Source organism: Furipterus horrens, unplaced genomic scaffold, assembly GCF_987537825.1.
Source record: "Furipterus horrens unplaced genomic scaffold, mFurHor1.1.pri manual_scaffold_4, whole genome shotgun sequence".
Taxonomy (NCBI): Eukaryota; Metazoa; Chordata; class Mammalia; order Chiroptera; family Furipteridae; genus Furipterus; species Furipterus horrens.
The window spans coordinates 95730184-95752939 of NW_028327174.1; the positions used below are offsets into that span (position 1 = coordinate 95730184).

General features: G+C 53.2%; 2 protein-coding genes across 3 annotated transcripts in view; one reads left to right on the forward strand and one right to left on the reverse strand.

Annotated features, from left to right (window-relative positions):
• Positions 1 to 22756, forward strand: part of CACNA2D4 (calcium voltage-gated channel auxiliary subunit alpha2delta 4) — a 128541-nt gene that overhangs the window by 84263 nt on the left and 21522 nt on the right. The window lies entirely within an intron of this gene.
• Positions 794 to 16934, reverse strand: LRTM2 (leucine rich repeat transmembrane protein 2). Of its 2 annotated transcripts, none has more exons than XM_090275713.1 (4): positions 16572 to 16934; positions 9097 to 9238; positions 6026 to 6616; positions 794 to 3235 (listed from the first exon to the last, which is right to left on the reverse strand). In XM_090275713.1, exons 2-4 carry the CDS (start codon positions 9161 to 9163, stop codon positions 2781 to 2783), a joined length of 1113 nt encoding a protein of 370 aa, XP_090131839.1. In that variant the 5' UTR covers positions 9164 to 9238; positions 16572 to 16934; the 3' UTR covers positions 794 to 2780. The 2 variants fall into 2 exon arrangements, with proteins under 2 accessions (XP_090131839.1, XP_090131838.1); XM_090275712.1 differs by lacking the exon at positions 16572 to 16934 and adding an exon at positions 9715 to 9765.

Genomic DNA, 22756 nt, shown 5'->3' on the forward strand with positions numbered 1-22756 from the left:
GGAGACACATGGACCCTACTGCCCAGGCACAGTCAGCCAGAAGCCAGTGGATGCATGGGGGAGGGTCACTCAGGCTGGGGTGGCCAAGAAACCCTAGAGGCCTCGCTCTCTCCCTCATCTCCTCTCCTGGTTCCCCCATCCCCAGTTCCCCAGTCCGTACTCCTGATTCCCTTCCTGCTGAGCCCTCTGGAGAGATCACATCTGTAAGCCCACAGTGTCATCTGCCTGTCCCTGAAGTCAGTCTTGAAAGTACAAGATGGAAGAGGAGAAATGGGCTCCTCCTCCATGTCTGCAAACCTCCCCAACCTCACTGTGGTTGATAAAACCAGGTGCAAAGAAATCCCCTCATTGCCCTTAGGGAGCCTCCCCAACCCCCTACTACACAGTGGGGTCCTCTGGGGCCTTCCTGCTACACGGGCCCATCTGCCTTTGACTGTCAGGATGGGTTCACTCAAGCCAGGTGGATGAGCACCCACAGGGCAGGGAGCCATGACAGGTCTCACTCACTTCACCGCCACCCAGTGAGACCAGCTGGAGCCTGCGTCCCCACTGCCAGGGTGGGCTTGCGCACTTAGGGACAGGCCAGTTCTTAACCAGCGCTCAGCCCTTCACTCTCTCCCAGTGATGCCCAAGGCGAGGCTGTGGGTGGGAGGCTCCCACCCATCTAAGAAGCTCTGGACATTGGCACTTTGTGCAGTTGCCTGAGAGGTGAGAGGGCAGGCAGTCATTCTCTCAGCAACCACATCCACTCCCCACCCAAGGAAACCAGGAAATACATAGGAAAATACAGTCTTTATTGCTCTTCTGAAACAACAAACCAGAAATATAATTTTGCCCTTAAAAATCTTCCATCTCAAGATGAAGATACCACCATTGACAACACCCCCCCACCCCCATTCCCTTTAGGAAGTCCCCAGATCTGCTTTCAGCTGGCAAACCAAAAGAAGGAAGACTGTGCCCCCACCCTGGGGAGGGCATTTAGCAGCCTGTGCTGGGGCTCCCTCTGCACCCCCTTTGCTGGAGAGTGGCCTTCTCATAGGTCTTTCTGCCCCTCCCTCAACCCCCTCCCTCACTATGCTCTTCTTTGAGACAGAAGGGTTGAGGGGTGCAGGTGAGTGGGTCTTGCTCAGGCCTGCCCTGCCCTTCCTCAGACCCCAGGCCTCAGTGTTCTGCCACCCTCTTCCTGGGCCGCCATTGAGAAACTCCCTCCCAGTCTTAGAGCCAGCACCCAGCCCCATGTCCCCCATGCTCTGTGGGTCATGGGAAAACCAGTGTCCCGCATCAGACTCATGAAGAGGGGCGGGCCTAGAACAAAAGAATAGTGACCCCTGAACCCTGCACAGCCCTCTTCTCACTGCCACTCTCACAGCCCCGCAAGCAGGCATCTCTGCCCCTTTGGTGTGGGTTCAGGCAAAGAACCAACAGGACCTTCGGCCCATGCTCTGGTTTGGAGCCCAATCCAGGGGCAACGAAAAACTCTGGGGAGCCAAACCGAGCAGACTGAACTGTGGGAAAGGACGCCCCATCACCACAGCCGCTGAGCAGGCTGCGGCAGTCCTGGCCCTGCTCCTGTGTCTGTGAGAGGTGTCGGCAGGCAGTGAACTTCAGCAAAGGCCGCCTGCTTTCCCAAGATGCCACCTTTCACAGAGCACAACCCAGGCCCCACCCGAGGTCACAGGCCCAGAGGTGCTGAAGATGGAGGGCTGAGAGGTGCAGAGCAATGGTTCCTGGGCTGCAGGCAACAAGAGTGGAATTGGTGGGTGTCCCCACGGGGCTGGCAGTGACGAAGCATTAGGCTCCCTTGGCTCTCAGGAGGCTGCCACCCGCAGGCGCTGCAGCTTCAAGGCCTCTGGGCTGCTGTCCCTGGAAAACCCAGCAGGACAGGTGAGAGGGTTACCATGGTGACAGGCAGGCTCATTCACTTGGCCCACTTTAGAGGATCTCAAAGGCATCCTGTGTTGTTGGTTTGGGTTTCTCCCTGCTGTGGACTTGAGAAAATTGCAGTAAAGCAAGCAAACGTTCCATGTTCTGAGGGCTAGAGATCCAAAGGGAAGACATGCTTCCTCTCCCCAAGTTCTCATGGCCTCTGTCTCCATGTGACTGTGTGTGTGCACGTGTGTGAGATCTTTTCAACTGACATGATTTGGCCGGTGATTCTATCAGTGTTTGCGAGAGTGAATTAGCAAATCCAGGAGCAGTGTGGTCGGCATGGTCTCTAGCAAATGTAGGGTCACAATGGCTTCAGCCAAGGGAGTGTGTTATAATCACAGCACTGTGCTAGGTCCAGATGACAAGGTTGGTGTGATGCACACTAAAGGGTGATTAAGAATATCTTTCTGGGTTAGAAGAGAGTCACAGAAATGGACCACTGGCCCTCATATTACTTCCTCCCCAGCCCCTAAATGCAGACGAAGGGGGCTGCACAAAAGGTGTGGAATCACCTAGCTGTGACAATACCCAGGGCAGGAAGGGCAACAAGGATGCTCAGTCCAGAAGCCCCCGCTTGCACATACATTCTTTCTTCCCTACGGCCAGAAGCTCAGGGAGATCCCCCAGGTGTTTTGAAGATTTGGTGGCCCAGAAAGGAGCATCAGCAGGAGCCTTCAGCATAATGGCAGCTTCCCCAGACACTGGAAGTCCACACGGGGGGCTGATTTTCTGGAGGGCTGGGGGAAAGTGGAGTTGGGGACTGTGACAGAAAGAAGGGCCAGCCCTTCCTGAAGCAGCCTCCATGCGCTATTCTTGCCCTTCCTACATGGGCCAGCTGGGGCTGGGGCCTCTCATGCCACAGAGGAGATCTGCTTCTGGTCTTCATGCTCACCCTCCGAGTCCCCCATGAGGGGCTGGCGCTTCTTGAGCTCTCGGTGGTACTTGGCCATGAGGGAGGCATAGATGCAGCCGTAGGCGGCAGCCACCACCATCATGATGCACACGATGCCGCAGACGACTCCGGCGATGATCACGGTGCCGATGGCCCGGCGCACGCTCACCGGCCGGTACCGCTGCTTCTGTGGGCAGGCTGTGCTGGGCTCGGGCTCAGGCTCAGCCCCCGGCTTGGGCTTCGCAGGTTCAGGGCTGGCCTTGGTGCAGGGTGACCCAGGGCTATCCAGCCCGCCTGAGCTGTTCTCATCCTCCAGCTGGGAGCAGTAGTTGAACATCTCCATGGGGACCACACGCATGTCCTTCCCCCTCAGCTCCTTGGGTAGGGTGCAGGCAAGCTGATCCAGGCGCCCCCCTGCATCGAGGAAGAAATAAGGAGGGGCTGACCAGACGTCTAGAAGATGGACTCCCTCTCCCCATCCCCAGGTCCCAGAAACAGAAGGCCCAGAAGTTCTAGTTTCTATCAGTAATTCAGTCAGCCCTGGGATCACGTGGATAGGAGAGAAAGGGAGGAGGGAAACTAACATCTACGGTCATTTAATCCATGCAGAAGCCATGTAAAATGGATGTTGTCGTGATTCCCATTTTATAGAGACGCACACAACCATCTCAGTCACGCTTGCTCGCTCCAGAGTCAAACTGACCCACAGGCTGAGACAGTGCTGACATGTGGAGGGGCTCGGGAAAGAGTTGTCAGTGCAAAGAGAGCGCCAAGAGCCCCGCCAGACTGCAGGTCTGCTCCTCTCCTCACCCCTCAATCTGCCTGCTTACCACCTGTCAGTAAGCCTGGGGCCCTGTGCTCCACACAGTATCTTATCTCTCTAGGGCTCTTGCCTCACAAGAAGGACAAAAGACAAAAGCCATTGCCAATGCCACCCCCCTTCCATGTAGAACCTTTTGGTTGCCTAAGAGTACCTCCCTGAGTACAGAGAAAAAGGGTTGGGCAATAATGTTTTTCTTTTCCTTTTTCGAGCAATCCAATGGCCCCATCAGCACCCCAACCTCAGCATCTCTGAGCTTGGCGGCATCTTGGGAGGGAATCCTGAAGACCCACGAGGGCAAAGGAGAGGGACCAGTGCTAGTGGTGGGAGGGGGTGCAGGCAGCAATGGGCGCACAGGTTCACCATGATGATGGTGAAGCCACTCCACCATTAGTGGATGGAGATGCAGAGCATGAGAGGGCAAGAGAGAGGATGGCCAAGGAGAATGAGCTTCCCGACATGCCCTGGGAAGTCAGAGCCGAGCCCAGTGAAATCTAGATGCAGGCAAAAGACCCCAGTGTGTTTCCTAGCCTTGTGTCCAGTAGGCATCAGTCTTTTCCCAGGATGCTGAGGAAAACAACCCAGGGTTTTTTTGTTTGTTTGTTTGTCTGTTTGGAATGCAAGGTTAAAAACAACTCTACTATTGACAGCTTCTGAAAATGTACAGGGCTGCCTTTCTATAAGCAGGAGCTGGATGTTGATATGGGGGCAACCTTATCTTCCTGTGCCAAAGACCTGAGGGTGAATCCAGGCCATGTCATCTTGTGCAAATTATTTAATATATTCAATTACTTATGGTCTTAGCTTCTTTGGTTGTAAAATAAGAAGGCTATCTCAATAAGCTAGGAGGATTAAGATAGATAATGCACATGAAAGGATGCTTCTAAACTGGGTACTATGCAAGTATTTATTATTTCCCCAGCCACAAAAATGGAATAAATTATCATAGTGACTAACATTTTATGGCTCTTTACAGTATGCAAGATGTTTTTAATAACTAACACAAGAATATTGCACAAATAACTGAGATTGTGGCTGGGTATGAAACTCAAGGAGTGAGGCTTTGATGAAAAATGTTAGCATTTCTTTCACAGAGAGTTTTGATATTGATTCACTTAGTCAGCAAATATTCATTGAGCTTCTACTTCGTGCTGGGCACCAAACTGTATCTTATTAAGCCCATTTAATATTACGACTACTACTAGCAAATGAACAAATAAATAAGTTGTATTGAGGACTTACTTTCTGCTGAGCACTTTTTAAGACACTTTATATGTGTTGCCTATTTGATCCTCACAATGATTCTACAAGAAACGCTGTTATTCACCCCCATTTTACAGATGAGGGTGCTGTCACAGAGAAACGAATCAACTTTCTCAAGGTCACACAGCTAGCAAGTGGCAGAGTCACAAATCAAACCCAGATCTGGCACTTTTAGCCACCATGCTTACTTCTTTGCCCTCCTTTTCCATTTCATTTCATCATTTCGTAGGTCATCATAGAACTTTCTTGGTTTACAAAATGGGGGAGGAAAAGAAAGTAAACCCAAAGCCATTTGGCTTCTTATTAAAAGCTTTGATAACAGAAGTTCTTGGGAGAGAGAACTGAGATCATCATGAAAATATATATTTGGTTTTATCTGTGGATTTAATTATATTCCACACTCCTGAAACTGGGTATTTAAGAGATTACTGTATTCAGAAAAACAAGGGTGGTTTTTCTTCCTCTTTCTACCATGCTAGGGAATCCCAGAGCCATACCTAGTGGGATGCAGAGAAAACGTATACTGTGTCTTTAAGTTCTCTCATGAAACCTATGAAAGTGAATCAATCTGAAAGAAAGAAAGAAGAGCCCTGACCTGTGTGGCTCAGTTGCTTGGGCATTGTCCTACAAAACAAAAGGTCTCAGATTCGATTCCCAGTCAGGGCACATGCCTGGGTTGTGGGTTCAGCCCTAGGTTGTAGGTTTGGTCCCCAGTCAGGTCGTGTACGAGAGGCAACCAATTGATGTTTCTCTCCCACACCAATGTTTCTCTCCCTCTCTTTCTCCCTGCCTTTCCCTCTCTCCAATAAATAAATGAATATTTTTTAAATGCTGAAAAAGAGAGAGAAGATAAGAGAAAGAAGGGGGTCTGGGAGGGGGACAGAGAGAAGAAAGACGAGCAGTGCGAGAGGAGGGAGAGCAGCACCCGGCCTCTCTGCCCTGCTGATCACTTGGGTGCAAGGCTGAGACTCGAGACTCCTTCAGCATGACCGGCGAGGGGCAGGACCACCCCCTCCTCCCTTGACCTTAGCCTTGAGTCAGTGCCCAGCCTCCAGGAAACATGTTAGACCTCAGGTGACCCTCCCAACTCCTCACACCCAGGCAAGGCTGGCTGTGCTCACCTCGGTAGGAGAACCACTCCATCCAGTGCTTGAAATCACGCAGGTTACAGTCACATTCCCAGGGGTTGTCCCCAACCTGCAGCAGCTGCAGACTCGCTAAGGGTTCGAACGTCAGCCGGTCCAGGTTCTGCAGGCGGTTGGAGCGCAGTGATAGGGAGCGCAGAGCAGGGAGCCCATCGAAAAGGCCCGGGGGCAGCAGGGCTAGGCCATTGATGGACAGGTCCAGGTGGCGGAGCAGGGGTGAGTGCTGCAGCAGGTCTCTGTCCAGGGTCCTGATGCTGTTGTTGCGCAGCTGCAGCTCCGTCAGATTCGTCAGGTCCCGAAAAACAGAGCTGGGCAGCTGGTCCAGGAAGTTGTTGGACAGGTCCAACCGCTGCAGGCTGGACAGGTTGGCGAATGCCCAGCTTGGCAGGGCACTCAGCTTATTGTTCAAGAGCAGGAGGGTCCGGGTGGCAGCAGGCAAATCTGGGGGCACAATCGTGAGACCTAGGCCACTGCAATCCACCTCCAGACTGCTGGTGTCACACTTACAGGAGAAAGGGCAGGCAGGGAGGGCCTCCACGGCAAACAAGGTGATCCAGCAGGCAATCCCTGGGGGACAGATGGGTGGAAGGAAAGTGAGAGGTGGGAATTACCTCCTCCTGCCTCTATTCCCTCCTTACTAACTCATATCATAGTGGCCTCTTGCCTTTATCTCCTTTGGCCCAAGCCACGATCAAAGCACAAACACTACTGACCACATAAAAAGATAATTTAACACATCCAAAACACTTCTGTATTAATGGGCCTCCCACAGTGTCAGCCGGGCTCTTTGCCTCGTAGCACACCTGGCGAAGGAATCACCTTCGTGGAGTGTGATCCTGCAGAATAGCAGCCCGAGGCCAGAGGACAAGCAGTGCTGGTCCACAAAGATGCTTCAGCTCACCTGGCCACCCACGGCTGATCTTCTCAGGAGCTTGGACCCCACTGACACCACAGATGTTGACAAAACGAAGGACATAAGGATGTTCGAGAAACCTGCTCCCATGGTTTTCTTCCAGTGTTACTGCCAGGAAGAAGTTCTCTTTCCACACTGCTCCTTCCCCTTGCAGCTGCCCCAACCTGGAGCCGTGCCAGACATTAGAGACAGAGCACAAAGGGGCCCTTCCCCTCAGCCCCCACAGTGTGTCAGATCTGCATGAGTCCTACACCCGAGATGAGACCAGCAACTTAGTGTAAGGACCAGCCAGGAGCCCAGCCCACTCAGGGTCCGCTACAGAAACCACTGTGCACATGACGAGGATGAGATGCACAATTCCACTTCACACTGAAGAGTACCTGTGCCCCAGCCACTGTAAATCATGGGGCCTAGGACAAGTTCCACATTTATCATTCTAAAGCCATCCATGCCCATAGCCTGAGCTCCTCCCGTTCCTAAGGGCTGCAGGGTAGCGTTACTGCAGAACAGATCCATTCACAGCATTCCTTCTGCAGTATTTTGCCCAGAACTCTTCTGAGTAGCCCAGTGGAAGGGCCAGGGGTGGTGCTGGGGCCTCAGAGAACAATCACAAAGGGGCAGCTCATTCCATTGTCCAGTAGACCTTTCTAAGAGTGACTGAAAACCCCTCTAAACTGTTCTCCTGAATATCGGAGAAGCCTGCCCACTATGAAAGTGAAAAGGGATGAAGCTCAAACTAGCTCAGCTTCATCAAGTCAGCCCCAAGAGGCCTAGAGAAAAGGTCCCAGCCCAAGAAGCAATGGAGGTATCTAGACCTAGTTCATAGCCCAGGTGGCTTCACCTAGAGAAACAGCAGTCACCAGAACCTGGGTGCCTGGCTGGAATGGTCTTGAGTCTGTGTCTGGTAGGTGTCTGGTTATCTTCTGTTCCAAAGGGCAGAACTGGAAGAACAGGATGGAGCTATGTCCCTCCCCTCCCTAGAGGATTGATGACAGTTGAGAGACACACTGCAGGCTGACACCTGAGCCTCGAGGGGAAATGAGCACAGCCTTGGTCATGGAAGCCAATGGAGACCCTTCCTGGCCATGTGGGGGCACCTGCTCTACCCTCTCACCATCTCACCCTTCTGAGCCCACCTGCTGCCAGGTCAGCCTACTCCACACACCCCACACCGTGCATATAAAAATCAACCTTCTTCAGACATCACTTTCCTGAGAAAAAATTTCAAATCATCCACTGGACCTCTCAAAGTTCCATGTACCTAGAAGCACACTCTTCCGCCACCTCCAAGACATTCAGAGTGGCACAAAAGCCCTAGTGACAAGGAAACATAATCCTATATTGCAAGGTGTTGAGTGATTCTGGAATGAGGTTGAAAGGGGATCTGAGAGGCTTGGGAATCAGCCACTCCTGCATGATGAATAATTCAGGCCGCCTCTGTGAGGCAGCTGACTGGCAGGGCTGGCTGTGCGAAGGGCCAGGGGCGTGAGGAAGAGTACGTCCCTCAGGATCACCTCTTACCTCCTACTGCGCACCTTGGGCTGCCCGGTTCTCACTGAGCGTGTCCTTTATCTCATATAAAGAGAATTCTCAGGGCGTCTTTCTTTCACCCTGACAGTTGTGTAAGTTTCCTTATGGGAAATGGAGGGTCTGTTTCCTCATATGCGGGGCTGGGGGGGTGGGGGAGACTGTAAGGTCCTTTCCAGCACTACATCCCAAGAGCACACTAGTTCCCCTCGTTTTAGGGTTGGGAAGACTGAGGCATAAGAGAGGTCCCCAGGTTCACCCAGCAGGTGGTCCAGAGAGGCAAGAGGGACCTCACATGAGAGTTACAGGGCCATAGAAGCTGGAACCACTGGCGGGGATTGGGGGAGACAGACTGACTTGGGGAGACAGAATGGCCTGTCATGGCCTCCAGCTCCTGATCTAGCCACTGAGGGTCTCAGGAGCGACCATTCTTTTAGCTACCACAGATATCAGAAGCACAGCAGGTCTGCAGAGGGTAGTCCCTGCCTTCCCAGAGCCAGGCCTTGGGCCTCCTGGGAAGATCCTAGACCTTCCTGCGGCCCAGATGCAGCACAGCAGGCCAAGCCGAGCCCACGGGCCAGAACCCGACCCCACGCGCCCCACTCACAGGAGATCTGCCTCCACTGCAGGGCCAGCCTGGTCCTCTGTGCAGGGCCACTGCCGGGGGCCAGCATGGTGAACGCCGCGGCTCTCACAGCCCCGCACCTCTGGGGACAAGGGAGCCCCTTGGTATGCGCCCCTTGTCAGTCCTGAGAGAGAGAGAAATAGAAGGCGCTGAGCAGAAGCAGGCATTTGAGCCCCAGGCCCATCCAGCCCAGGGGTTAGGGAGAGGGCCCTGGTGTCTCTTTACACTCCTGTCATTCCCTCTCCTGTTCCCAGCTACGGTTCCCTGGGTGGGAGGAAGAAGAGCGCTGAGGGGGCAGAGAAACCAGGCAAGCTTCGACCTCCCTGGGGTGATGGGGCGGTGGGAGGGGCGCAGGCGACCCAGGAGCCCTCACTCGCTCAGGCTGCGGCTGCAGGGCCTGCCCCACACTCTCCCGGCGCCGCACCCCACCCCACCCCACCCCCGCCTCCTCGCCTGTTCTTGTTGCCTCTCCGGTGTTTTGGTCTGTAAGGTGTTTTCAGAGCCATACGGCCGTTTCATGTCACAAGTGGGGAAACCGAGGGACATCTCTGCTGGGTGAGCAGAACGAGGGCAGTCCCACAGCTGCTCTCACACTCTTACCATGGCCCCCAGGGGCAGAGCGCAGGCCGCCGCTGCGTCAGGTGCGCGTCAGGTGCTGCTTCAGGTGCCCCGCTTCCCCTCACCTTCGCCTGACGCGATCCCAATGCTCAGCTTCCACCCACCGGTCTGTAGGAAGACTCACAGGCTCAGGGGTTCATGCTGCTGCCACTGCTTGAGCAGGAGACAGGGACACGGAGGAGAGGGTGAGGTGTCAAAGCAGGTCTCTCTTCCAGCGAGGACAGGAGAGAGGGCCTAGAGGACCTGCCTGCTCCAACCCAGTGACTCGGAAGTTGCGCACAGGCCCTCCTCTGGCCCCCGCTTCCTTCCTGGTGTGGCCCGGGAGCCCAGGGCCTCCACTCCGCCAGCCCCCTCGGAGGGTGGGCAACGGGGCTATGGGGGTTGCCACTTCAGCTAGCACAGAGCAAGGTGGGGAATGGCATGGTGCGGCTGGGGAGACCCTGCGGCAGCCCAGCCCCCTCCTGCACCCAAAGGCTCAGTCCTGTCACCCACTGCTCCTGGCTGCCTCCTGGAATCCGACCTTTCTTGGTTGCCTGATTCACCCCTGGGTGATTCCTGGCTGCAGTGACCCCCCGCCCGCTCCCACCAGCCTGGTTAATTCTGGGAACCTGAGAAGCCAGGGGCAGTCAGGCAGACAGCTGAGGAGGTGGAAAGAGCTACTGAAATCTTGGGTGAAGCAGGGTTTCCCTCAGGCATCTAGGGTCCTGCTGCAGCTCTGGGTGTCTCTCATCAAGTCTCTCCCCCATCCCCTTGGTGGCAGCTGTCTCCTGGAGGGAAGCAGAACCCACTCAGAACACAGCGGCCCCACGGGACTCTCAGCTGTGCACCCAGCAAGGGTGGCCTTCTCGGGACCAGAGGGGCCCTGCCCGTGCCTGGCTTCTCCCCCTCTGCCACGTCAGGAGGCTCCCAGACATGAAGGCCTTGCAGTGGCTGGCAGAGTGTGTCTCAACAAATGGGTACAGATGTGGGGAGTCCCCACACTGCCTCCTGGACAGATTCCAAGACTCGGGTTGAGGTGTGGCGTGGATGTTTGGAATAGCTCAGGTGTTGTTCGCCAGTTGCTCTCCCAGGGCCAGGCCAGCAGGGCTCTGGGCTCAAATCCTTGTCAGGTCAGTCCCTGGACATGTAGCCTTAAACAACCAGCAGAAGCTCTCTGGGCCTCAGCTATCTTAACTCTGAAAGTAATGACTGTCATACTTAATGGGTGGAATTCCTGTGAGGATCAGTCTAATTACGGGAGGAGAGTTAACATTTACTATAGTCAGCACATAAATTATCTTAGAAGATAATTCAGGTGCATGTGCCCAGCTTGGGCTTGAGTCCACGACAGATGGGAGGAAACACCAACAGCTTGCAGGGCTTTGGGGCATCTCTCCCTGGCCCCACCAACCTCACATGTGTCTGACTGCTCTCCTCCTGAGCATGGGCTGCAGTCCTGAGCCTGCTCAGGCCTGTGGACCATCATGATGCTCGGGGCCCTCAAACACAGCCTTCACAGACCTCTACTGCAGACAGCAGTGTCCACCCTCTTCCTGTCCCTCAGGCCCTGACCCTCAGAACAATCTCTTACTCCAGCAAGAACCCTCAAAGCAAAAGGTTCAAGCACCCACATATTAGGGCAGGTCAGTGGCCACCCAAGGCACGGAGACAATGACCAACTTGCCCAAGGTCACATGGTAGCTCAGGGTGGTACTGCAGGCTACTGAGCCTGGCTGCTCATGCACTCCCCGGTGACTGTCACCCAACATGACCCCTGTGGGGAGACACTTACATGTTCACAGAGCGGGGTGCACGCAGGCTCCCAGACATGTGCTTGGAGCTCCCAACACAGCACGTGGTACAAACACACACCCACAGAGAGCTGTGCGATTAGGCACGTGCTACCACACACACACACACACACACACACACGTGTGCACACATGACATCCTGCTGTCAGCTCTCCAACACTCCTCCTCACATGCAAATTCCAGGCAGCAGGGAGAGATGCCTGGCAGTTCCCGAAAGTCCTGGCAGACAGGTGCACAGGGAAGTAAGGCCTGAAGCAAACCCTACAGGGCCATCCCTACACCAGGACAGGTTCTCTGCTCAGACCCACACAGGGATGGGAACCCAATCCAACCTTCTGCTCCCACTCTCCCCAGCTTCCCGCAGGGAAGCAAGTGGCAGAGGACCCCTCTCCCCCAAGCCCAGGCCCCATTTCTACCTGAGCCTCCGCTCTTCTCCTCTTCCAAGTAGACTCCCCTTTTTACCCCATCCAACCACCCCCAGCCTCAGTGTCCTCCCAGAAGTGAGCCCAGGGGCTGACCAGCAAGCACCACTCCATGGAAGTGGTGGCCTTGGGTGCAGGTCCTGATGCCCCGTCCCCAGAATGATGTCACTATTCAAAGCAAGTCAGGCAGGTCTCTGCAATGCAGACGCACAGGCGGTATCTTGCGAGGTGGCAGGACACTGTTGTCCCTGGTATCTCTGGAGAAATGTGATGGGAACAAGGAGCCCAGGTCCATGCAAGGGACCTGTGTTCCCTGGGGAGCTGACCCTTGGGCATCAGAGAGGTGACCCTTAAGGAGATAGAGGCTTGAGCCCAGCACTTTCTAGCTCTTGGCCTCTGCCCATCAGCAAATCTCCAACCAAAGGGCCTCTTCCCACCTCTTGAAGCCTCCAGCCTCGTTAGGAAAGGGATGACCTGCCTGAGGTGGCTTGGGGAGCAGCCGCTGCAGCAAGTACTGATGGGCTGCTGGGATAAATTCCTGTCACTCAGAGTGGAGAATGAGGGTGGAAAAAGAGTCAGGGGTCCTGCCAGAAAGATCTCCCCTCTCCAAGTCCCACAACCTTGTGGCTCCAGGTGCTGGACCTGCTCCCAAGCCTTTTGTCCCAGTCCCAAAAAGAGAGACACCAGAGGGGGGAGCCTGCTCCACTGGGTTTTTCTGGAAGAACCAGGATTGGAGGATAGGGCTGTGGAGCTAAAAGTAGTCAAGTGGGAACTCCCCAGGAACTGGAAACAAAGGGCTAAATGCTCCAACCCTTGGCTACTTAAACTGTGGTCCATGGACCAGCAACAGGGGCTCACCTAGGAACTTCTTAGAAATGCAGAATCTCAGGCCCCACCCCAGGCCAAATGAATTAGAATCAGCATTTTAACAAGATCCAAACTATATGTATGCATATTTAAGTTTGAGAAGCCCTGAGCTAGGTCACTTCTCTCCCAGCAGACCCTGACACCCCCATGAGGCCCTGCTGGTCTATCTCTGGAAGCCAGGCACCAGCCAGGGAGTAGTGCCAGTGATCCAAGCAGAGAGAAGAGGGTACTGACATTAGCACCTCCTTCCAGAGCCTCTTTCTGGGGAGAAGCCATTACCATAGCTGCAAACACCTGTGTATAGTGTTCTTAGCCCCCATAACAACTCTATGAGGTTATTTTTTTTATTATTTGTTTGTTTGTTTGTTTATTTATTTATTTATTGAGGGAGGGGAAAGGAGAAAGAGAGGGAGAGAAACATCACTGTGTGGTTGCCTCTCACTTGTGCCCCCAACTGGGGATCTGACGTGCAACCTAGTCATGTGCCCTGACTGGGAATTGAACCAGCAACACCTAGCTCGCAGGCCGATGCTCAATCCACTGAGCCATAGCAGCCAGGTATTATCAACACCTTTTTATAAATGGGGGAACCGAGGCACAGGAAATGGAGTAACTTCCCACAGAGTAGGCAATGGAAGAATGCAGCTTTGGGCTGGAGTGGTCTGGTGACAAAGCTCCTAACTCAGCTGCCAGGTCCGTTCTGTCCCCGATCTGCTTCCACACACAGAGGTTCCCGATATAGGAAGAAGGCAGAAAAGGGAGATGCGACCTTTCATTTGTGCAGAACCTCACGGTTAGTGGGCATTTCCTCATTTGCTCTCTCACTGGAGCTGAGAGCACATGTGTTCTTACCCCTCCTGCTGCTTGAGAAGCAAGCTCTGTGCCCTGCTGAACTGAGACGACAGCCAGGTCTCCCCACTGCTTCCTCCCCACCCAACCCCCCACTGCCCTCTGTCCAGAAATATCACAAATGCAGCCAGAAAAGCTCCAGAGGCCAAGATCTGGTCAAGAGAGTGGAGGAGGCTTTCTAGAAATCATTCTGGTGGAGGGCTGGTGCTGAGCTGAGCGGGTGGGCTGGGAGCTCCAGGGACGCCAGGGTGGGGATGCAGTGACAGAGCAGGAGGCAGCAGTAGGAGCAGAAGGTTCCACGTGCTCCTGCCAAGCTAAGGGTGTGCGGTGTCCCCTGGAGACTGGGGGTGGGACCCGCTTCCCTGGGGGCACCCACGGTGAGGAGAAGCCTGTCCTGCTCTCATTCCCCACAGACACTCAGGTTGGGATGACACAGAGCCTGACCTCCCGTGCCTCTGCCCCAGCTGTCTCTCCTACAGATGGAGGTTAATCCTCCAAGAAAAGTGGGCTCGGACTCCAGCTAGAAACCACCAAGAAACCCACGACAGACCTGGTGCCCTGCCCTTCCTCTGCTGTTTCTGCATGTCCATACCCCTAGTCAGGTGTCCAAACCACGTGGCCAGTAACTGCCCCGTGGGGTCCTGACCCCTGGGACAGTGTACTGATGCCACTATGCACACCCTTGGCCTCGCCGTTTGACCAAGACACCTAGACTCAAGATAAGGGTCCCCCTCAGCACCAGACTCACTGAACTTAGAAGCAAAAAGGGCCTTTGCAGTCTTCTCTGCACTTCTCTTGCTCTGCAGAAAGGTGAAGGCCACAGGCCAGTGAAAGGCAGGGCTAGGGTTGGGGCCACTTCTTAGGGCTGCAAGGACAGTGCCCTCCCCGCCCCAGGAAGGCAGAGAGGGACCTGGATGGCAGGATGTCTCAAGCCGAGCCGTGTGCGACACAGCTACCTCCCTACCTGCTGCCTCCAGCCTGCTGCCCAGACCCTTCCAGGAAATATCCTCAATCTTCTCCCTGCTGGCCGTACCCACGGCACATCCTGCCCAGACAGCACAGAAGCAGGCTTTTAAAAATGTCTATATTTGAACTTGGAACAAATAAACCCTTCTGGTTCATTTTTAAATGCATGCCCCATTGTCACCCCTGGCTTCCTGCTCCCGGTCTCCTTGTCAAACATTCCCAATCCCAAACAGATCCTCTGGGAAGCGAAACTGAAAAGCACCCCAGTCACTCCTCATGAATGAGCTACATGTTCACTGAGGCCCTGAGTCTGGGACCAGGGCCGGCTGGTGTGGGCAGAGGAGGCCTGATCTGGGGGCAGAAAGAGGGAGGCCCTGAGAGGGGAGAGACTGCCTCTGCTTCAACTCCTTCTCCTCTCCCCACCCCAGAGTGCCCCAGATACCCTAACATTACATAACCTCCCTATCCCCTGGGCATGCTGCCCACTTAGCCCATAGCAGCCCCCCAATCATGGCTTAGGTGCCTGGGAAATGCAACAGGGTTTACTTATCTTGGCCCCAGACATAGCTTCTAGCCAAACCCCAAAGAAACCAAATCAGTTGCTTTAAAAACCCTCCCTCCTTCTCCTGCCACCCCCGGCTGGCTTTCCTGGTCTCCCTCTCTGGCAATGCCAGGGACTGTGCCAGTGGGGAGGTGGGGTGGGAAGAGCAGGAAGCTGCTGTGGGTTTCCCTCCAGGCTGGACTTCCCCCGCCCATAGCCACGTGCTCAGCTTCCCTCCCCTCCCCCAGCTGATGTAGTTATCTAAGCTGCAGAGTGTCAACCCAAGTCACAGCCAACAGGCCTTGACAGCCAGGAGCCAATCTCACCATCATCACCCCCAGAAACACAGACCGCACAGCTCAGGGAGAAGACAAAGCGGAGGCCTGGAACTGGGTGGGAGGTCAGGGCTCCTAGGCAGACCCTCTCTCTGCATTGTCAATACGGCCTCGGGGCTGCTGAGAGAGGCCGTGCTGCTCCCACTCGGGGAGCCCACGGCCCACTAGGTCGGGAAGCCAGGTAGGCACGGCCTGTTTGCAGACCACCTGCTCCCCCTAAGCAGAGTCCACAGCCCCCCTGCAGACCACCTGCTCCCCCTAAGTCCACAGCCCCCTGCAGACCACCTGCTCCCCCTAAGCTAAGTCCACAGCCCCCACTAAGCCTCAGGTGGTCTAGGAGTGCAAGGCCTAGGGCTCATCAAGGAAGAGCTGCAAGGCTCTTCTCACTCCCCCATTCCAGGCCACGCCCCCACCAGGGTGGCTTCCCAGACAGCTACATGGACCCATGTCCAGCCAGGGAAGGGCCCCTTTGTAGCCTTGACCAAGGACAGCTGCCTGAAAGCCGTGAACCCACACTGAGGGCATCCTGTAAAAAGGTGGGGACACTAAGGTCTATTCCTGTGCCTCAGTCATCACAGCCCTCCATCCTGCCACCACACCCTGCGCCACCATGCTCTGTACCAGCTCTGTCACCAGCACCTTTTTTCCCACAGAACCCAGGTTCCCCAGGCTGTCTGCTGAGCTGGGCATGCAGACGGCACAGGGCTCTTGGCTGGTTGTCCCGTGCTGCAGGGGCTGGTTTCTCTGCCTCACAGGCCTGTCATCTGGCACTGGCGCTGCCCTCCTCCCACCTGTCCTCCCCTAGCCTCCCCCTCTGCAGCAGACTCCCAGCTCGTGTCCCTAACTCTGCGAGGTCAGAGTCCCTCGTGCCCTGTGTCTGTGGGCTGCCCTGGTGTTCAATCCTGAGCACTTCCCCAGCCCCAGCACTTGCCCTCAGGCAGGAGGCAGCAGCAACTATCTATCAGTGCAGGGCAAAGAGACCCAGCAAAGATGGGACCCAAGTCCCCATGCGCCGGCCACCCTGTATCCCACGAGTCCTTTATTCCTTCCCACAACACACAGCACTGACCTTTTTTCACCCTGACCTCAAGCTCCTTGAATCAAGTAGCTGTGAACTGTCCAATGAGCCGCTCCTGGGATTCCTGGAGAAATCCAGACAGCACTGCCAAGCAGAGCACAGTGGGCACTGAGCCCCCGATCCAGCGGGAGTGGGGACCTGGCACGCAGCACACAGCACGCGGAGAAGGAATGCCTGCCGCTGCGCTGCTGCCAAGGGGACCGGGCTGCGGGGTCAATAACAAACTGAGAGGGAAAGAGGGAGGGACAAAGGGAGACGGAGAGGAGAGGGGAAGAAAGGGGAGAGGAGGAGAGAGCACGCGCGAGCAAAGAGACTGAGCAATGGAGTGACAGCTGGGGGTACATCTGTGATGACAGCGACAGTAGCACACACAGGCTGAGGCGCGCGCGCGCACAGGCTGAGGAGCGCGCACACAGGCGCGCGCGCACGCCAGAGGCGCTCTCGGCCGACCCGGGAGGGCAGTGCTCACCCGTGAAACTCGCATTTCAGTGGAGAAAGGGCCTATGGATTAACAGCTCCCAACTCCAGGGAGAAGAGATGCTGTTTTACCATGCACCTCCGCCTTCTTTCCCCACGCTGCTCCAGGCTCTCCGGCTCCTGGCCCCTGGCCGCTGCTCCTGCTCAGCCTCGCCCCTCTCCTCTTTTCCCTTTGGAGAAAGAGGGTCAGGATCCAGCTGGCAGAGAGTGCCCCTGGGAAGCTGGATCTGTCCCCTGTTCAGAGGCATGTGGGGTGGTACCTCCCATCCTGCCTATGGAGAAGGAAAAACTGAACCCTTCTCTCAGTCAGAGGGGCATTTATTTCAGGCATGGTAATTGGAGGTGCTCAGAGGGGGGCCTTCTGCCTGCTGTCCTCAAAAGGAGCCTGGAGCCTCACAGCCAGGGTCACAGAGTCACATAGAGGTCACTGAGCCTCAGTGCCCACAGTCCCAGGCTATTTAGTGGAGCAAAATGTCAGGACCTACGGGAGCTGGTGGGCAGGTTGTCGTCTATGGGGCCCTGAGGTGGGGAAGAATGGTTGGTATTCAGGAACTCAGAGGCCTCTTTACTAATCAGTCAGGACAAAGACATTGGAGAAACTGATATTCTAAGAGGTGGCCAGTGTCTGATACAAAGGCATGGTGGCCTGGGCACGGACCCCTAATGACCCTTCCTTGCAGTCCTTAAAATCGACTTGACGAACAGCTGGCAGAGAGTGTGGCATGTTGGCAATGTCAGGAGTATCCCAGTGTCCCCGTTGCACTTCACATACTTCCCTGGGAGATTCGCCATCAGAACCGAGGGTGGGGGTTGAGAAACCCCCTTGACTCAGGACACCCGTAATTGGATGCTCCTGCACCCTCCTTTCTGTCTGCTCTGCTGGGCTACCCAGCAGTGGGTCACCCAGGCTGCTGTCCCAGGAAGAGAAAGCAGTTTTTACCTCCTGAGAAGTCCCCTCTCACCTACACGGATGTCACATGCATCTTGCCTTTCAGGCTACATGCTCCTACCTACCCCTAAACACATGCTTCCCACTTCACAGCCCCAGAAAGTGTGTCCTTCCCTGAAGCTGGAATGCTTTCCTGAAAAACTCAACCAAAGCATGGCCTTCTCTGTGAAGTTTCCCTGGTTAGCCCACAGACGACCTTCTCTGATTGATGGCCTTTCTTTGAGCCCCCCTGTGGATATCAGAGAAAATATATGGTAGCTTCCTGTGGCTGGTTTGCCTGCTTTCCTGCATTGTGAGCAGTTCCAGAAGAGGGCCGTGGCCTCACCCGGCCCTTGCTGAGTGAGGAGGGGAAGGGAGGCCCAACCCCAGTCTTCAGAGGATGCAGAGTCAGACTCTGCTACTCATTAACTAGCTCAGTGATGTTCAAACTTCTGCATCTCTTGGCTCACATAAACTAATTACTAAACTTCTGCAGCGCACCAAAAAATATATTTTTGCTGATCTACAAAAAAATAAAACAGGTGTAGTTTTGATTCATTCACACTGGACAGCTATTTTGTTGGCTGTTGTCATTTTTTTTACTTGACAATCTTAGGGAAAAAATGTCAGTGCCTCTGACTAAAAATGGTCAGCCGTTGCATGTTTTAAAAATTCTTCATAAATAAATAATAATAAATTTAAAAAATAATTCTTGCAGCACAGTGGCTGCAAATCGGTCAACTAGCTAATAACTAGTTAATAAACTGACAACCCTGGGCCTAGGTTTTCTGCCTGTAGAATGTGGAAATAGAGTGATTGAGATCTCTGGTCTCCCTTCTGGCAATGGCACTCTGTGATCCAAGTGTTCATTGAGCACCTCCAGACTCCCCAGCTTGTATTAGGAAAGGTGGCCCCTTCTAAGTCTGCAGTCTGCGGGCTCGGTTATCCAGGCAGAGGAGGAGGAAGGACAATGTAGACATGAGACCTAGGAAGTAAAAGATGGAGTTTCCAACTCCTCGGGTGCCCGGCCCCTGACCGGATCGTTTCTCCGTGCGTGCACAGCTGTTTTGTTTTGCCTTCTGTGATGACAAAGCAGCACGAGGTGACAGCCAGGAGGCAGGAGACAGAGCAAAGAGGTTCATCTCGATAAGCGTCTGTTGCCTGTGGCCTTATTGAGGCTCTTTGTTAGTTGTCTGCCAGCCAAGGAGATCTTAAAGAAAAGATGCTTTGGAAGAAAGCCCAAGATCATTGTGAAGAAGCAGGCTAGAGAGGGGAGGGACAGGGACAGGCTGGGCTAGGGCCAGGATAAAGGAGTCTAATTTCTCCTCTATCAGCTTGTGGCAGGTCCCTCTGGGGATTGGGGTAGGGGTCTAAAATGAAGATCCACATGCAGAGACAAGAGGGGGGTCTCTTAATAACCCATGAGGGGTGGAGGAAGCTGCTCTCAAAGGCCAAGTACCTCACATTCCCTGGGCCCTTTTGCTTGGATTTCTGTCTTCACCATGAGTCAGTATCGAGCCTGCCTGTGAATAGTGCCATGAGATACCAGCTCCTGCACACAGTAGGCTTATTAGAAGATGCTGGGAGGAGGGCGACCAGCCTGGTGCTACCCCAGGTGAAGGTCCACTGAGGCTCTGACAACAGCTGACAACCCAAGGTAGCAAGTGACCAGAACAGGAAACCAAGCTGCCCTGGTGGGTCTCCCAGGAAGGAAGGCTGGGGTTTCTCAGTGTCTGGGGAGGAAAAGCACAATTTGGGTTGTGAGGCAGGAGCTGAACAGGAAGATTGGAAATGATTAAATCCAAGGGGCACACCACATTAGGCCTGGCAGAACACAGTGGATTTCTTGTTGAGGATGTTCCCATGCTCTTGGCCACCTTCCCCATTCCATACCAACCAGCACCTAACAGTGTTTACCATGAGGAAGTTCTTTGTGTCCCACCTAAATTCCGCATTTGCTAGTGGATTTTCTCCTAGGTCTTCAAGGGAATCAGAGCACAGCTAAATCTCTAGGATCTCAAGCCCAGCTCTGTATAGCAAAAAGGAGTTCAGCAAGGTCTCAAACCCCAGAAGCAAGGGACAAAGAGATCTCGCAGAATTTGCTTCCCAATCAAGTGGCTGATGCAATGGAATTCACAAGTATTTCCTTATTGCACCCCACTATGTGCTAGGTACTGTTCTATGTGCTAGGGATCAGAACTCAACCCTTGCCTGCTACTAGCCATTCTAATGGTGTGAGGCAGACACTAAACAAGAATAAAATAAATAAGCCATGCTGCTTAGAAAATAAAAAGAGTGATGAGATAGGGAATGAATAGCAAAGGGGAGGACTTCTCTATCTGTGGAGGTCAGGGACGGCCTCTCTAAAACATGATGTTTGGATTGAGATCTGGTTACAAGAAGGAGCCAGCCATGCAAAGTTCTAGAGAAAGAGCATTCCAGGGAAAACAGCTGATGCAAAGGCCCTGGAGTGGAAACAAGTTTAGCATGTTTGAGGGAGAAAGTGATTCCCACTGAAATCAGAGACATCCCAGGACCAGCAGTAGGAAGGCATTGGAAGCTGTTACGCAAGGAAATGACATGATTTGATCTTCAGAGAGATCACTCTCATGATTATCTGAAGAACAGATCAAGGAGGGCAGAGAAACTATTTAGGGGTCTATTGCATTAATCCAAGTAAGAGAGATGATGGTTCAGCCCAGACTAGTAGCAGGGATGGGGAGAGAAGCGGACAGACTTATGAAGTTTTGGAATTACGTCTGCAGAACTTGGATGAGGTAGGGGAACATGGTATCAATTAGGTGAAGAATCTGCCCCTGAATGGGGAAATCTCAAAGAGGGTCAGGTTTTTGGGAGGAAACACCAGAGTTAGATTTTGAACATGTGAAGTTTGAAATGTCTATTGTTGACTCAAGTGGAGATGTCGGTAGGCAGCCGGAATGCCCTAAATTCTGCAAAAGATACCAAGAAGCAAAGAACCCAGAGCTTGCCTTGGAGGGGCTGTTAGTCCAGTTGTGAGACAGAACCTAGCAAGGGATAATCTTCTCTGTGCCCCACTCCTGCTATTTCTGCCCAAGAGCCCCCAAAACCTGTTTTGTTAGGGAATAATTAACCCCACCATCTCAAGACTCCCTCTGTTAGAATCATGGAATTTCTTCCACCTCAGATATGTCATGCTTCTAGAAGACTTGGCACTAACCAATAGGTAGAGAGGCAGGGTCTCTAGAAATACTCAGAGCTCTTTGACCGCAGGGCCAAAGACTGGGATAAATGAACGTTCCTAAATCCCAAAGAGCTGATCATTCTAAGCACTAGGATGACTCCCCTCTGACAATTTTCAGAAGGTTCCTCCTCTTTCACTCAGTCTTTTTCTACAGGTGAAAGAAATCTGTCTAAAGTGAATTTCAAGAGTGCTCTTAAAAGGAAGAATAAGGGGGAGTGACTAAGGGCCACCCGCAGCCTCAGAAGGAGAGGGATGTGAGAGGGACGAGGGGCGCAGCCACCAGGGTTGCTGATCACACCGGCTGTGTCTGTGTCTCTCATGAACCAAGAAGTGGGTCTACTTGTTCCCTTCCCTCCTATTCCTTTCAGCCACCTGGACCTTGAAGCAACAAAAAAAGGCCCCATAGACCTCAAATGTTCCCATATCATAGGACCTGTTCAGGAAGGCTAGCCTGAGTCTCAGCCACAGAATCGCCAGGAGACTCCAAGGGAAGGGAGAGGCCTCTCAGAGCCTTGGTGTCTTGATCTGTAAATGCAGAGCTCTAGAACTGCGTTGTCCAACATGGTGGCCACCAGCCATAGGTAGCTATTTAAATTTATTATTTTAATTATATTTTACTGATTACACTATTATAGTTGTCCTGATTTTCCCCCCTTTGTTCCCCTCCACCTAGCACCCCCACAACCTCAGGCAATCTGCCCACCATTATTCATGTCCATGGGTCATGCATGTATGTTCTTTGGCTACTCTTTTTCCTGTACTGTACTTTAGATCCCCATGGCTATTCTGTAACTAACTATTTGTACTTACTAATCCCCTCACATCTTCACCCATTCCCCCAAACGCCCCTCCCACTTGGAAACCATCAATTTTCTTAAATAAGTCCCCTTAATCCCTTTAATATTTTATATAATAATGGTTTGGTGATGATGAACTCCTTTAGTTTTTTCTTGTCTGGAAAGCTTTTATCTGCCCTTCAATTCTAAATGATAGCTTTGCTTGGCAGAGCAATCTTGGATGTAGGTCCCTGATTTTCATGACTTTGAATATTTCTCGCCAATCACTTCTAGCCGATAAAGTTTCTTTTGAGAAATCAGCCGACAATCTTGTGGGTACCCCTCTGTAGGTAACTAACTTCTTTTTTTCTGATGCTTTTAAGATTCTCTCTTTATCTTTAACCTTCCCATTTTAATCATGATGTGTCTTGGAGTGGGCCTCTGTGGGTCCATCTTGTTTGGGACTCTCTGTCTCTTGGACTTGCATGTCTATTTCCTTCACCAGATTAAGGAAGTTTTCTTTCATTATTTTTTCAAAAAGTTTTCAATCTCTTGCTCTTGCTCTTCTCCTTCTGGCACCTCTATGATGTGAATGTTGGATCTCTTGAAGTTGTTCCAGAAGCTGCTTTACAATCCTCATTTTTTAAATTCTCTTTTCTTCTTGTTCTGATTGGTTGGGTTTTTTTGTTTTTGTTTTTGTTTCCTTATGTTGCAAATCAGACATTTGATTCTCGGCTTCATCTACTCTATTGCCGTTTCCCTGTAAATTGTT

What these genes read in the sequence shown, in the direction of transcription:
- LRTM2 (XM_090275713.1), bottom strand. Translation starts at nt 9,163, where the DNA reads ATGCTGGCCCCCGGCAGTGGCCCTGCACAGAGGACCAGGCTGGCCCTG. An exon ending in GCAGTGGAGGCAGATCTCCT is followed by an intron (nt 6,617 to 9,096) that starts GTGAGTGGGGCG and finishes TCTGTCCCCCAG; the next exon opens with GGATTGCCTGCTGGATCACC. An exon ending in GGAGTGGTTCTCCTACCGAG is followed by an intron (nt 3,236 to 6,025) that starts GTGAGCACAGCC and finishes TCCTCGATGCAG; the next exon opens with GGGGGCGCCTGGATCAGCTT.